The sequence below is a fragment of the Cebus imitator genome, unplaced genomic scaffold, assembly GCF_001604975.1.
Source record: "Cebus imitator isolate Cc_AM_T3 unplaced genomic scaffold, Cebus_imitator-1.0 Scaffold57, whole genome shotgun sequence".
NCBI lineage: Eukaryota > Metazoa > Chordata > Mammalia > Primates > Cebidae > Cebus > Cebus imitator.
Window position 1 is genome coordinate 1526898 of NW_016107372.1, and position 16813 is coordinate 1543710.

Genomic DNA, 16813 nt, shown 5'->3' on the forward strand with positions numbered 1-16813 from the left:
AAAAAAAGAAAAAAAAAAAAAGAAAATAGAAAAGAGAAGACAAAAATAAATAGGTAAACATTAAAAAACAAAGATTAAGGAAATCAGCAATGTTCATTTACCCTTTAATAATCATTTACTCTTTTAGCCCTTTTTAAATTCACAAAATAGCATAAACCACATATATATGTAGAGACTAAGAAGCAAATCTAGAGTACACTTAGGATGTCATTCCCCAGTGAGGAGGTTAATATTCGCTGCCAGGCACCACAATCTGCATATCCGTTCTGCAAAACATAGTCCCAGCCACAATTTTATCAGCAGGTAGTGGGATTCATACAGATGAGCAATTACTTGTACAATTGCATTTTAAATGAACTGAATCCAGTTTGACTTTCTCTTTGAGTACAGAGCTACAACGAATATGTTAGCATAAGAGTTAAAAGCTTGGAATTCTGGCTTTTCCTTTTTCACTGTTATTATCTGTGTGACTTTGGGCAAGTTACTTAATCTACTTATACCTCAGTTTCCTTATCTGTAAAATGGCTGTAATAGAGAGGACTCAGTTTACATGGTTGTTGAAAGCATTAAATGACATAATTTGAATAAAGCACTTAGCAAAGTGCTCAGTAAATGTTAGCTAATAGGTAAATACGGTATTTATATGTATATATAAGAGATGAGCTTAAGTATGTATCTTTCAAAAGCAGGAGAAGGTGAACATAATAACCTACTGTCCATATAAATCTCCAAGTTGCTTCTTGTAATATATATCTATACGCATACACACAGAAAGCACTTCTGTATCCTTTGAAGCACCATTTTAAAACCATTGATTAAAGGACCTGATAACAGTTCTTTTTTTCCCTCATTAAACATAATACGTTTTTAATATTTCTGTTTTAGTCGTAATTGACAATGATAAATATTTGTGGAGTAAAATGTGATGCTCTGATACATGTATATATTGTAGAATGATTAAATAAGGCTAATAAGTATGTGAGGTGATGTCTGTCATCTCAGCAAACTGGAAAGGGTGTGTCCCAGTCAAACGCGTGATATCCATGACCTCAAATACTTATTTATTTGTGATGAGAACATTTAAAATCAACTTTTAGCAATTTTGAAAAATACATAATACATGATGACTAATTACAGTCACCATGCTGTGCTGTAGATCACTAGATCTAGAACATAGAACATACTAGATCACTAGAACATACTCCTTGGGTGAAAACAGTTTTTAAAACTGTCAGATGTCGGCCAGGTGCAGTGGCTCACACCTGTAATCCCAGCAATTTGGGAGGCCGAAGTAGGTGAAACGCGTGAGTCCAGGAGTTTGAGACCAGCTTGGGCAACATGGTGAAACCACGCCTCTATAAAAAAATACAAAAATTAGTCACATGCGGTGATAGTCCCAGCTACTTGAGAGACTGAGGCAGGAGGATCACCTGAGCGTGGGGAGTTCAAGGCTGCAATGAGCTGTGATTGCACCACTGCATTTCAGCCTGGGCAACAGAGTGAGTCCCTGTTTCCAAAAAAAAAAAAAAAAAAAAGTCAGATATTTTCCCTGAGTGCACTAGAAACTCTTTCCTATAACAGTCCAATGAATAGCACTAGCACTGGGATTTTTGTGTTATAGGTGAGGAAATAAACACTCCTTTTGCTGAGACTAAGGAGTCAGGTTGGGGTCTCTGGACACATAGTGCAGTCAGAGGAGGCTTAAGACAGGAGAGCGCGTCAGAGAATCATTCATTCTTCCAGCCACTAGCTAAGCACATGCCATGTGTTAAATACACCGTCCTGCCTGCCTGGTGCTTCTATTTTTCTGATGTGAGAATCCTGCTTCATTTTGTTATTGGAGGATCTTGTGCTGCAGAGCCTGTTGGGAAAAACGGTGGGCTAGAAACCTGCTTGGGGAATGGTCTTTCTGGTGCTTATCCCTGGGAGCTGTGTTTTTTTTGTTTGTTTGTTTTTTTAATAATCACTATTATTTCTTTGTTAGAAATAAAAAGCATAGATTGATGCCAAGTAAAGAAACGCAGATGATCTTTGCTGCAAATTCTGGTTATGGCCACTGACGTTGCACTTTCTTTTCTCCTGTCCGCCTGTGCAGGCCTGGGCAGTGGGATGGCCTACCTGCCAGCGGTGGTCATGGTGGGCAGGTATTTCCAGAAGAGACGCGCCCTCGCCCAGGGCCTCAGCACCACGGGGACCGGATTCGGCACGTTCCTAATGACTGTGCTGCTGAAGTACCTGTGCGCAGAGTACGGCTGGAGGAATGCCATGTTGATCCAAGGCGCTGTTTCCTTAAACCTGTGTGTTTGTGGGGCACTCATGAGGCCCCTCTCTCCTGGGAAAACCCCAAATGACCCAGGAGAGAAAGATCTGCGCGTCCTGCCGGCGCACTCCACGGAATCTGTGAAGTCGAATGGACAGCATGGAAGAACAGAAGAGAAGGATGGTGGGCCCGGGAACGAGGAGACCCTCTGTGACCTGCAAGCCCAGGAGTGCCCCGATCAGGCCGGCCACATGAAGAACATGTGCGCTCTCCGGATTCTGAAGACAGTCAGCTGGCTCACCATGAGAGTCAGGAAGGGCTTCGAGGACTGGTACTCCGGCTATTTTGGGACGGCCTCCCTATTTACAAATCGAATGTTTGTAGCCTTTATTTTCTGGGCTTTGTTTGCCTACAGCAGCTTTGTCATCCCCTTCATTCACCTCCCAGAAATCGTCAATTTGTATAACTTATCCGAGCAAAACGATGTGTTCCCTCTGACGTCAATTATAGCAATAGTTCACATCTTTGGAAAAGTGATCCTGGGCGTCATAGCCGACTTACCTTGCATCAGCGTTTGGAATGTCTTCCTGTTGGCCAACTTCACCCTTGTCCTCAGTATTTTTATTCTGCCATTGATGCACACGTATGCTGGCCTGGCGGTCATCTGCGCACTGATAGGGTTTTCCAGTGGCTATTTCTCCCTAATGCCCGTAGTGACTGAAGACTTGGTTGGCATTGAACACCTGGCCAATGCCTACGGCATCATCATCTGTGCTAATGGCATCTCTGCGCTGCTGGGACCACCTTTTGCAGGTAAACTCTCTGAGGTTTTAAGAGCTCAGGGTGCATGTAGATACAGCGTGTTATGTTATAAAGTTCAAGATAAAGAACAAGGAGGTTTCCATGTGTGTACATGTTCCTTTTATCTTTTCATTCTTGCCCCCTAATTTCTCATTTATACATTTTAGCAAGCTAAAGGCCATTCTTTTGGGGTTTGTTTTGTTTTGTTTTTTTGAGACAGAGTCTCGCTCTATTGCCCTGGCCGGAGTGCAGTGGTACAATCTGGGCTCACTGCAACCTCTGCCCACTGAGTTCAAGCGATTCTCCTGCCTCAGCCTCCCAAGTAACTGGAATTACAGGCGCACGCCACCACGCTGGACTAATTTTTTATATTTTTGGTAGAGATGGGTTTCACCATGTTGGCCAGGCTGGTCTCGAACTTCTGACCTCAAGTGATCCACTCTCCTCGGCCTCCCAAAGTGCTGGGATTACAGGCATGAGCCACCGCACCCAACCAAGGCCATTCTTTTATGTAGAATGTAGATGAATTTTACCCACGTGATCCTTACCCACACAGTAAAGCAGCCAGGCTGGTAGAGTGAGGACCTAAAGCGGATAGGGATGATGGAATAGTGCAGGGCTCCTTACCCATTTGAAGAAGGCAGCCTCTGGGCAGTTCTAGCTGATTTCTGTCACCAAGAAATACTGAGAACTGTTCCCAGATCTTCTGTTGTGGTTTCTCCCTAAAGGGAAGCTAAGAATCTGGGCTGTTAGGTGGCACTAACAGATTTCCAAAACAGTATGTGACAAGTGCGAAGGAACACATCCATGGACTCAATCCAGCCCTACATTCGCTTCCTATTGTTGCTGTAATAAGTTGCCATAAACGTATGGTGGCTTAAAACAATAGATTGGCCAGCCATGGTAGCTCAGACCCATAATTCCAGTACTTTGGGAGGACAAGGCAGGAGGATCACTTGAGCCCAGGAGTTCAAGACCAGCCTGGGTCACGCAGCCAGACCCGATCCGCACACACACACACAAACACACATGCACAAAATACAGATTTATTATCTTATTGTTCTGGAGGTCAGCAGAGCTGCATTCCTTCTCAAGACTCTAGCGGGGAATTTGTTTTCTTGTCTTTTCCAGCATCTAGAGGCTAGTTCCATTCTTTGGTGCTCGCCCCTCTCTGGCTCCGCCTTCTCAGCCAGCAGTGTGACATATTCCCATCTCTCTCTGATTCAAACTCCCTGCCACCTCCTTTCACTTGTAAGGGTGCCTATGATCACATTGGGCTCATCTGGAAAATCCAGGATCCTCTCCCCCTCCCAGGTCCTAACCTAATCACACCTACGATGTCCCTTTTGCCCTATTAGCTCACATATTCACAGGGGCCAGAAATTAGGACTTTGGCGTTTCTGGGGGTAAGAGCATTCTGCCTACCACAGGCCCAGAAGCCACTAGTTGGCAACACCTAGGATACGATCTCTCTCATGTATTCACTTCATTTGCAAGAGGCAAATTCACCAGAGAACATGGTATTCACATACCAGAAGCCACGGGCACCAAGGAATCTTGTGTCTGGGCCGGTGCCTTTGTGGAAAGGCAATTCAGGGTTGGGCAGGTAGACTCATGCCCCAAGACATCAGGTACTGGGTGAAGATGACAAGGTCTACTGTCTAAGAACTGGAGACAGGGGTCTGGATAGCATGCAGGGGCTAGGGCAGATTGCCAACACAAAGGGGCTTTCTGGTGGTGGCCATCAGACAGCCAGCCAGGGCTGGGGGTGGTTGTCAGAGCTGTTAGAGGCTTTGTGCAGAGCTGCGATCTAACCCAGTGGAGCCTCACCTGTTGAGATGTCCCCTCTCCCCAACCACCCCCACCAACACCCTCCTGTCTGGGCCCTCTAGGCCCTAGATTCTCATATCCTCTGGCAGGAATATCTCTTCCCAGTGGGTGAAGGAATCCCATGGTTAAAGGACAAAGCCCCCCCTGCCCCTTTTTTCCCAGTCTTTCTATAAATTCTAAAGTCACCTCTTCCCTTAAGACCCCCACTGGCAGAGAGCTTGTGCCAACAAACATGCTTTTAAATCCCCCCAAGAAATCATAGATTTTTGCCTATACAGCAGACAACGCTGGCAGTTGGCTGACTAAAGGTTTAAGGTCCAAGAGTCACGTTAGGAATCCCCAGGGCTACACACAGGGCTCCTCCTGGAGCAAGCTGCTCCTGCTCTCTGCCTGTGCACAGGGATGAGATGCAGCATTTTTAGGTGACAATGACTATAGCAATGGAGCAAACAGTGGCAGTTGAAAAGTCTAAAATTGCTCACTGATCTCATCGTGTAAAATTCTCTATCAGGTCAAAGTGCATTTGGTTATAACATTCTGAAAATGATAATTTAAACAGATTTCTGTCACATAACCAGAAATACAGAGTTTGGGGACTGGATGATACTGGGGCAATATCTCAGAAATCCTCTTGACCCTTTCCTCATGCTAACTGCCTCATGGTGACACAATGGTTGCTGTATCTCCACCCACTGCATCATCATTTAACAGGGAGAAGGAAGTGGGGAAAGGCTCAGTCCAAGCAGAATTCCACTTACATCTGATGGGCCAGAACTACGTCACACAGCTAGTCCAAGCTTCAAGGGGAGCTGTGAATGGAGTATTTTGCTTTCCCGTCTCTATACTAGAGGAAGGAAAGGAGAAACGAATTGGGATTGGTGGTTGAATCAGTCAACAAATGGTGCCTGCTAGAGATGTTAAACTTTCATGTTAGAGACATGGGGGCGTAGTAGCAGCTCCTCCACCCTCTTGCTGGACGTCCTTCAGATACGTCGTATGCAGAAATGGACTCTGTCACTGATGGTTCTTTGCACAATCCAGGGGTACTTTCTTCTAATGGGCAGGCTAGGGTTGTTTTGTATTAATCTGTCAGATTTCAATGGAAGTATCACAATGCAACTGTGAGGTATGGCATGAGTAATTTATGATCAGTGTTCATCAAAGCACCAGAGTTTGCCAGGATAGTTTACTTATCCCATCCCTGTGGTCATGTGCATTCTAGTGAGCGTCCTTGAGTGAAAGAGAAAGGAATGATAAGTAGAACAGGGAGTAATACCCAACCCTCAGTCATCAGATCTTATCTCTTGACTGCTTCAAGGTTCCTCCCTGGAGGTGGATTCTATAGAGCAATGGGATCCACCGTGGAGGGTAGAAATTGTTGTATTAATGGTTGGGAGTCTTCTGTGATGGGTATCGTATGCTGCTATGGAAACCCCAGAATCAACGTTCTGATGTGCCTGTCTAGGCCAGCAAGCTAAAGGGGACTTTCTTGTTTTGCATTTGTTGGTTTCTTCATCTTCCATTGAATTCATACACTAAGGAGTGATGAACAGCATTCACTGGCTACCCGCCTGATATTTAACTTAGTGACTTTCCAGACCAAGGAGCCAACATTGCAATGAGATGCAAGCCAGCACTTACATACACTGTAGGGTCAGCGTAACTGGCGATATGAGTGAGGACATGACCACATTAAACTCTTGCTAGAAATTTGAGGTGCACTAGGAATTACTTAGCTGGGTTTGCTGCAAAGAAAATTACTGTTCACATTACCTTTTTTAAAAAAAGAAACTTTTCAAGAATCAGAGATATTGAACAGACATTTCAACCATGTCATTCAGTAGCATGGACTTCTTGATCTAATTTATTTATAATATTGTTGGGAACTTTGTTCAACCCCTTTAAAGATGTAATAAAAACCTGGGTGCGGTGGCTCGTGCCTGTAATCCCTGCACTTTGGGAGGCTAGGGCTGGCAGATCACCGGAGGTCAGGAGTTTGAGATAACCTGGCCAAAGTGGTGAGCTCTCATCTCTACAAAAATACAAAACTTAGGTGCCTGTAATCCCAGCTACTTGAGAAGCTGAGGCAGGAGAATCGCTTGAACCCGGGAGGCAGAGGTTGCAGTGAGCTGAGATCACACCACTGCACTCTAGGCTGGGTGACAAGAGCGAGACTCCGTCTCAAAAATAAAATAAAATAAAATGATGTAATAATAGTAGATATATTCCTAGATGTTTCAGTGTATGATATGGCAAAAACTCGGCCATCAGGTTTGGCTGACCAACATTCTACACACATCTCTTCCATTCACATAAAATCTAACACTTAATAATTTGCAATGTTTTTCACCAAAAGCTGGGGCCCCTTATTTTATTAATAAGAAAAACAGTTATTAATTATTTGACAGAATCAAATGAAAAGAAAATGCACTTTAATAGGGAACCAGATTTTACTTCGAAGCTGTAGGTTTGAATTGGTGCTTGGGTGATGGTTGCCAAGAATCTCGGGTTCCAAATCCAGGAACTGAGGTCAGACCTCTAGGAGGGGTGGCAAAGGATGAATGAGGAGGGAAGCTTGTGGGAACTGTCTTCTCTCTAAAGGAGTTGTGTCAACATGGGCTGAAGCTCAGAGCTCCTGGTAGAGTCCAGTCTCTCCTGACCTGCTTTACATCCGACTGGGTTTGAATTCAAACTAGCAGAAATATTAAAACAGGCACCAAAGGGAGATGACAGGATCCAGAGTTATTTATAAGTAAATCCTAAACGTAGATTGGAGAAAACCTGTGGGATTAACATAACACGAAATTTATGACTACTCCTACAATTTGTACTGTGTTAAATTGTTCAGTGAAGTTGAGTGTGCTTTTTTAAAAAAATTGACATGAGTTATGTTTGAAGCTTGGGCATGTGGAGATGCTCTTACAAATGCTTATATTTTTAGAGGAAAGAGGACAGTTGTTTACAAAAATAATAATAATAATGAATTTGGCTGGGCACGGTATCTTACGCCTGTAATCCCAGCACTTTGGGAGGCCAAGGCAGGTGGATCACCTGAGGTCAGGAGTTTGAGACCAGCCTGGCCAACATGGTAAAAGCCCATCTCTACTAAAAATACAAAAATTAGCCAGGCATGGTGGCACATGCCTGTAATCCTAGTTACTCAGTAGGCTGAGGCAGGAGAATCGCTTGAACCTGGAGGGGCAGGGGGTGGGAGACGGTGCGGAGGCTGAAGTGAGCAGAGATCATACCTCTATATTGCAGCCTGGGGGACAGAGTGAAACTCTGCCCCAAAACATAATAATAATCATAATAATAATGAATTCAATTTAAGGCTGTAGCACTATGTAATATACTTAACAGACATTTTTTTTTTTATATTCTGCAGAGTAAAGATGAAGGATGGGGTGGGGGAAAGGGAAGGAATCCTAGGGTGCTGCTCTAAGGGCGATGGTATTTATTACTGCCCCACCCAGAAGGGGGAACAGGACATGTTCAAACAAGGAGCCGAGAGAAATGTATTTGAAATGCTAACAAATTCAGCATGGCTTGTCGTGGTGAGCAGGGGAGAAAGGTAGGCAGAGGCCACATCACAGAGCCTGGAGCTTATAATGAGCCACTTCCAACGAAAAGTAAATAAATAGTCTAAACGAAATACAGCTTAACTTTCCAGCCAGTAGGATTTTGTCCTATTTCCACGGTTCATGTTAAGCAGCAATAATAGTTCGACTTGTTTCAGCCATTGGTGTTTGTTACTTACAGTCATCACTTCTGCCCTCAATCACTTGATCATGTGGAAATCGAGGATTTAGCCATTAAAATGACCTGGTCGGCAGGGTGTGGTGGCTCACACTTGTAATCCCAGCACTTTGGGAGGCCAAGGTGGGTGGATCACAAGGTCAGGAGTTCAAGACAAGCCTGGTCAATATGGTGAAACCCCGTCCCTACTAAAAATACAAAATTAGTTGGACACGGTGGCGCACACCTGTAGTCCCAGCTACTCGGGAGGTTGAGGCAGGAGAATTGCTTCAACCTAGAGGCAGAGGTTGCAGTGAGCCAAGATTGTGCCACTGCACTCCAGCCTGGGCCACAAGAGTGAGACTCCATCTCTAAATAAATAAATAAAATGACCTAGTCAGCATTCCTATGAGATGAGTGGACTATGAGAACCTCGTTTGTATTTATTGTTTTTTTTTTAATTGTAGATGACAGCTTTGCGCAGTGGCAGTATCGTAGCCAATGAGGTTTATCCGAGGCACGATTATTGCTAACTGAAAACTTTTCCCAATACCCTGCCATGACGACTTGAAATATAGTTGGCATTGGCAATTTTTGACAGTCTCTATGGAGACTGAAAATTAAAAAAAAAAGAAAGAAAATTGTAGATGACAGTTAGTCCCGTCATGCACTGTAGATACAGACCACTCTGCATTACCTGCAAGTGAATTGTTCATACTGTCCTAATTCACAGTTGTCCACAGTTGCCAACTGGTAACACTGAGTAGAAGTTAGGTGTGTTTTTGTTCATATGTCAGTGTCATCATGCCTTTCTGATTCAGTTCGGAAGCTGAAGCATTATTTTTGGATTATGTTTAATCTTTTTGTTCCCCTTGTCTCCAATTACAGATTAAGAAAAGATAAAGCATTTTACTCAGCCACTTCTAAAGAGTCGGATTTTTTCTTTTCTTTTTTTTACATCAAATAACAAATTCAAAAACTTGGTTTACTTTTAAAGGTTATCCAGGATTCATACCTTTTAACTTGTTGCTTTAAAAAAAAAAAAAAAAAAAGATTATAAATTTGTAAGCTATTGTTTGTTTTTCTTTATGAATTCCTTGGCTGATCCCTGTAAATAAGTAATCCAGGCACATACATCTTGCACTAGATAGAATAAACAAAGAGATACAGAAAACAACCAGGAAGTCCGAGGGACTAGTTTACACCTTTCTCGGTTGCTTTTGTGTGGCTGTTTTCTTGATGGGAAATATTTAAGTTGGATTTATGCATTCATTTGCCAAGTAGATTTTTTAAAAGATGTTTCTGAAAAGTGGACATGGAATACTATGTTTGGTCATAAAATCTTACTATTTATTTTATTTTATTTATTTTTTTTTTTGAGACGGAGTTTCGCTCTTGTTACCCAGGCTGGAGTACAGTGGCACCATCTTGGCTCACTGCAACCTCTGCCTCCTGGGTTCAAGCAATTCTAATGCCTCAGCCTCCTGGGTAGCTGGAATTACAGACATGCACCACCACGCTCAGCTAATTTTTGGAATATTTTTGTTGCTGTTTTGTTTGTTTTAAGATGGAGTTTCGCTCTTGTTGCCCAAGCTGGAGTGCAATGGGGCAATCTCGGCATACTGCAACCTCCGCCTCCAGGGTTCAAGCGATTCTCCTGCCTCAGCTTCCCAAGTAGCTGGGATTACAGGTGTGTGCCACCACACCCAGCTAATTTTTTATATTTTTAGTAGAAACAGAATTTCACCATGTTACCCAGGCTGGTCTCGAACTCCTGACCTCAGGTGATCCAGCCACCTTGGCCTCCCAAAGGGCTGGGATAACAGATGTGAGCCACTGCACCCAGCAAGTTTTGTATTTTTTAGTAGAGACAGGGATTTCACCATGGCTCCTGGCTTCACGTGATCTGCCCACCTTGGTCTCCCAAAGTGCTAGGATTACAGGTGTGAGCCACTGAGCCTGGCCATTAAATCATTTATATTTTAAGTCTTTCCTAATTAATGTACTTAGAAAAAAGAAAAAAATAAATGTTCAAAATTTACATTTTTACCATAAATAAAACTCCTGTGTGTAGCTCAGTCCTCTCAGTTTGCATAGCTGGCTATGTGGGAACTATGACATGTGATCCATTCTTAGAATTAATCACTGAAGTATAGGAAACATATTTCATAGATTCTGAGACTTTTTTTCATATTTTAACATCTCTAAAATTAGAATGCCTTCTACAAAGTCCTGAGGAAATATTGAGTCATATTTGAATTGACAAGGATATTTATTTCTTACTGATAAATAAAATATGGCACATCCGTGTCTTAGAATTCATGAAATATAGCGGTATTTTACAGGATGTCTGGTAAAATTATTATATTAAGGTGTTAGATTATAATATTAAATTATTATTTGAAAATAGAATAATTTAGTCAGCATCCATGACAGTATCTTGGGCCACTTAGGGTTTTATAAATGTAAATATTAAAGTTTTATGATTGTAAATGTGAATTTTATAGCACCTGAAGATTTTTTTTCTTTCTAGAACAGATGTTTACCATCAAATATTTCAAAAGTATTGAAAGTTCAGATATCTTCTGCTCAGCCTCTTTTGATACACACTAAAAACTTCAGAATCATTTTTGTAGGTTTTAGAAAAGATTCATGTTTGCACTCGTGAAAAAAGAAAATCATTCGATTCGCTTTTCATTGCTGGCCTTGTGCGTGCCTTCAAGTGAACCAGAAGGTTCTCCCCGTGAGTCCGCTGGGAATTGCTTCAAATGCCTTCCAAAGTGCCCAAGTGCCTTAAAAAAATGAATGCAGCCCTCTCCTGGCAATGTGGGAACACTAGTATATAGTATACTCTTAAAAATGGCTAAATGAAAACAAAAAAAGGAAAAGAAATGGATAAATGAAACATTTTATTGGTATGAAGTGACATATAAATTCTTTTGGCAATATTTATAGCAGCAATAAACGCCTGTTTTATGTTCTTGACTTTATTTTATCAACTCCATAACACTGAATATATTCTTTTTTGTTTTGTAGGGTGGATCTATGACATCACGCAAAAATATGATTTTTCCTTCTACATATGTGGTTTGCTTTACATGATAGGAATACTCTTTTTACTTATTCAGCCGTGTATTCGAATTATAGAACAATCCAGAAGAAAATACATGGATGGTGCACATGTTTAGTACCGTGTAATGTTCCATGTCAGGTTTCAATGTAATACTCATGCCTACCTCGCATGGTTGCTGTGAGGCGCCTATGGCAGGACCTGGGAAAGCACTTTGTACGGTAACTGGCACTGTCATTTGTAAATGCCATTGTCACAGCCTCATTTGTAAGCAGCACTGCCTCTCTGTTTGGGGAGACGTAATGCTGAAAGATTAAGGACTACATACATTCTGGCGATGACAGTGTTGTTCAAAGACAGCCTGTTAAATAATTGGGAGAAACGCCCTTAGAAAACCATTCTCTTGTCATCTACTGGGACTAGGGTTTTAAATACAGCTCTTAAAAACAGGGAATAAAAGCTTTTCAACTCAGCCGCTTCTTTGCAAGACAAAACTGAAGTATCTGTGTGCTTCCAGAAAGCTTACAGATCAATGGGTTTCAAGCACAAGAATATGACTGGATTTCAGAAATTAGTGATTACAGGGAGATATTGATCTACGAGCATCAAAGGCATGCTCTAATTCCACAGGTAATACAACATAGTACAATTAAAGAAACGCGGCTCATATTTTTATGAGGGAATTCTGTGGCTAGGGATTGTGATTCAGAAATCCTCCTCTAAAAGAAGGCATTTGTCATTAATCCTAATTCAGTGTTATCCAGTTATAAATGGAACCTTGAGACAAAACCTTAACAAAGAACTAACAGTAATGATTTCCTTTGCAGAAGTCGTATTTGTACGCACAACTTTAAATCAAGGGCTACAATTCAAGCACTTTTATTCATACCATTGGCCTCTTAGATGATAAGCATGATCTGGGGCCTGTAATAGTTTTTTCTGAGTTTCTTCTGCCCAAAAAATATAATGTAGAACTAATTGCTAACTGACAAATAAAGTTAATAGTTAAATCAACTGCAAGGAATGTTACTAATCCAAAATATAACACTGTCAAGTTGTGAGGGTAATAAGTGGAATCCCCTTAGTATAGATGTCTGTGCCATCCCTGACATTGGAGTAGTGATAACAAATAGCCTATCTCTAGAGTCTCGTGTTCTTATATAGACCATTCATTTGCCTGAGCTTGGCACAGTTTTAAAAATAGTTCTCTTGCTTGATTTCATACAGAAGACGACTGTGATCTATGACATCCAATAATGCCCTTTCTTTATCTGAGATGTCTATTTTTCTAAGCCAAATGTTTTTCAGACTACAGAATGTTTTTCCCAGAATTGTTTGAAATTTCTGGCTGCCTTACTTGTTTACACATACTTTAAAACTATTTAAATTTCTACCCGCAATTTGATCATCACACACAAACAAATCCTTGAATATCATTGCCAGCGTCTTAGGTCAAATTTATCTAAAGCAAATACAGCCCATTCTCAATTATCCTTGACAATTAGAGGCAGGGATACTTCTAGGAATTGGAATCAAACAATGCCACCCCAAGGCTAATTTTAGCCAGCAGTTTCAGTTATACTCAACCACACCCTTCTGAGTTGTTAACGAGTTCTCTTTTTGTTTCATCTCCACTATTTCCTGCTCTAATGTCTAGTGGGAGGGGTTGTATAATGAAAGGACCACCAAAATAATAAAAGGCAGCTAATGGAAAGGAGACACAAAAGCATGTTTAATATATACACTCAATATTACCTCCAATGACTCGGGAATTGCCCGTAAATTATTATAGACGATAGATTGCATGTCATAATCCATTTGGTTCAACACAACCACCTTTGTGTTATCATCACAGCTTTGGCTGCTGTTACAGAATCCAGCTCTCTATTTTGATAAAGATAATCTTAAAGCTGAGGCAATGCTCCCTCTTCTGTCTCTCTCTATGATTTACCATAGAATTAGGATGATTAGATTGAAACACATGTTGTTGTCTGTTTTAAAACTGACTACATTGATTCATTACTTTCATTTTCCGACAACATCAAATTAACAAGAGGCAGTGTTAAGTATTTTAAATGGTGCTAAAGCCAATGTATTTGGATGCTTGCACTGCTGGTTGTGTATCATCAATACGAACCTTTTATCCAATGACTCGACTTCAATTACGTCTAGGTTAGACTTGCTCACGTTCAGTTTGTACAGTTGTTTGTAGACTTACTGTGTTTTTGGCAGAAGTGGTAACTTCTACCAAATGAGAAGTTCCCATTGTCAAAAAAACAAAGACCTGCTTGCAGTATTTATGTTGACAAAAGAGCAAAAGAGAATACTGTAAAGAATTACTGCGAATATTTCCTGTTTATGTTACTGGTCATTCTTTTGAAGATATTATAAAGGGTTAAATGTGTGTTTGTATTATGTGCTTCATGGTTTTCCCCTCATGTATCCGAGTAATTTCTATTTACATACAACCAAATAAATGTTGTCCTCTTTGAAGATGGTCAGTGAGTTTTTGTATAAAATTTCTATGTTGTTGGCCTCAAAGAGAATACTTCTAAAATGTAGCTGGTAATTATTTGTTTCATTCTTCCCCCTGAAACACTATTTCTCTAGGTGTCACAAACCACCTGGACGGAATCACCTAGAATGATTGTGAGAAGTGCTAAGTCTAAGTATTAAATTTAAAATGCACACAACTTTGAATCCAGCAATTGCATTTCTAACATCATTTTCTACATATGAACACAGACAAGTAAGGATTTGTTGTTTATGGTTTGTTATATAAAAGACTGGAAACAGCCACGCGCGGTGACTCTCGCCTATAATTCCAGCACTTTCGGACGCCGAGGCGGGCAGATCACCTGAGGTTGGGTGTTCAAGACCAGCCTGACCAACATGGAGAAACCCCGTCTCTACTAAAAATACAAAATTAGCTGGGCATGGTGGCACATGCCTATAATCCCAGCTACTCAGGAGGCTGAGACAGGAGAATCGATTGAACCCAGGAGGTGGAGGTTGTGGTGAGCCGAGATCGTTCCACTGCACTCCAGCCTGGGCACAAGAGCAAAACTCTGTCTCAAAAAAAAAAAAAAAAAAAAAGTCCGGAACAATTTAAATGTCTACCAATAGATAACTGTTATAGCATAACTGTTAAAGTACAGTATAAAGTATTTTAAAGTATGGACTTCTAATAATACAGTGGATTTATAGAATTATTAAACAAAATAGGCAGATCTATATGTAGAATTCAGAAACAGTCTCTAAGACATAGTGCTTTAAAAAAACAAAAAGCAAGATAGGCCAGGCGTGGTGGCTTTTGTAATCCCAGCACTTTGGGAGGCCGAGGCGGACGGATCACTTTGAGCTCAAGAGTTCAAGACCAGCCTGGGCAACATGACGAAACTCCATCTCTACTAAAAATACAAAATTAGCTGGGCATGGTGGCAGGCACCTGTACAATCCCAGCTACTCCGGAGCCTGAGGCAGGAGACTCGTTTGAACCCGGGAGGCAGAGATTGAAGTGGGCTGAGATGGCGCCATTGTACTCCAGCCTGGGCAACAGAGCGAGACTCTGTCTTAAAAAAAAAGGCAAGATAAAGCAAAATGTTTAATATGCCCTAATTATATGTTTTCATTACCAAAAAAAAGTCATTCATATATATAATAGTCTTAGAAATAGAAAATTGCTGGGAAGAAACATAAGAAAACATTAGCAGTTTTTGGCTCCAGAGAAGAAAATCTGGGGAATAAGGTAGCTCTGGCTTTTTTCCTTATCCACATAATGCTTTTTCAATTTAAAATTTGTATACAAAATTATTTTGAATGCAGATTCCCGGGCCTACTTAAAACCTAGAGAATTGGGGCTGGGACCATTAAATCTTCCTTTCAGATAAGCTTCTCAATCGATTTTTATGCATACTAAAATTGCAGACCTGGTCTCAGCATGTTTAAGGGCAAAACTTTCCAATTAATTTCAAATACTTGTCCTGACTCTCATTATTTCCCTTCATACAGCATTCTGGTCAATTACTATCTACGAAGGCTTCACAGTGTATCATCTTTTTTTTTCATACTTTAAGTTCTGGGGGTACATGTGTAGAACGTGCAGGTTTGATACATACGTATACATGTGCCACGGTGGTTTGCTGCACCCATCAACCCGTTATCTACATTAGGTGTTTCTCCTAATGCTATCCCTCCCCTAGCCCCCAACCCCCGACAGGCCCTGGTGAGTGTGATGTTCCCCTCCCTGTGTCCATGTGTGTTCAGCTCCCACTTAAGAGAACATGTAGTGTTTGGTTTTCTGTTCTTGGGTCAGTTTGCTGAGAATGATGGTTTCCAGCTTCATCCATGTCCCTGAAAAGGACATGAACTCATCCTTTTTTTATGGCTGCATAGTATTCCATGGTGTATATGTGCCACATTTTATTTAGCCTATCATCGATGGGCATTTGAATTGGTTCCAGTTCTTTGTTAATGTGAACAGTGCTGCAATAAACATATGTGTGCATGTGTCTTTATAGTATAATAATTTATAATCCTTTGGGTATACACCCTGCAATGAGATTGCTGGGTCGAATGGTATTTCTAGTTCTACATCCTTGAGGAATCACCACACTGCCTTTCATAATGGTTGAAGTAATTTACACTCCCACCAACTGTGTAAAAGTTCTTATTTCTCCACATCCTCTCCAATATCTGTTGTTTCCTCACGGTGTATAATCTTTTACTCAGTCCTTTTCCAATCAACATGTGTAGACCGGGCTTCTATAGGAGCAAGACGAGCTGATGCAAAGCCCCTGCCCTCAAGCAGCCCACATGCATAAGTAACCTGCTATTCCAGCGTAGGAAGAGTGATAACAAAGCTAATGGAAAAATTAGCTGGGTGTGGTGGCGGGTGCCTGTAATCCCAGGCTGAGGATGGAGAATTGCTTGAACCTGGGAGGTGGAGGTTGCAGTGAGCCGAGATCACGCCACTGCACGCCAGCCTAGACGACAGAGCGAGACTCTCTGTCTCAAAAAAAAAAATAAAAATAAAAATTTCAAGTAGACAAAAAGTAGTGATAGTCTCCAAAAGAAGGCATTCTTATTCGATCCCACTTCCCGTGGCCCATCCGGAG

At 41.4% G+C, this 16813-nt stretch overlaps 1 protein-coding gene and 1 non-coding gene across 2 annotated transcripts in view; both read left to right on the forward strand.

Moving 5' to 3' along the window:
• The window catches only part of SLC16A14 (solute carrier family 16 member 14), a 35526-nt gene extending 21337 nt beyond the window's left edge, over positions 1-14189 (forward strand). The window contains exons 4-5 of the mRNA XM_017529078.2: positions 2096-3073; positions 11663-14189. Coding sequence (XP_017384567.1) covers positions 2096-3073; positions 11663-11814 — 1130 coding nt within the window. The 3' untranslated portion in view covers positions 11815-14189. The remainder of the gene's footprint in view (positions 1-2095; positions 3074-11662) is intronic.
• On the forward strand, positions 9099-9239 carry LOC119471356. Its single transcript, XR_005200388.1, has one exon. It is a non-coding gene; the product is annotated as a U4 spliceosomal RNA (small nuclear RNA).
• Positions 14190-16813: the final 2624 nt, after the last annotated feature.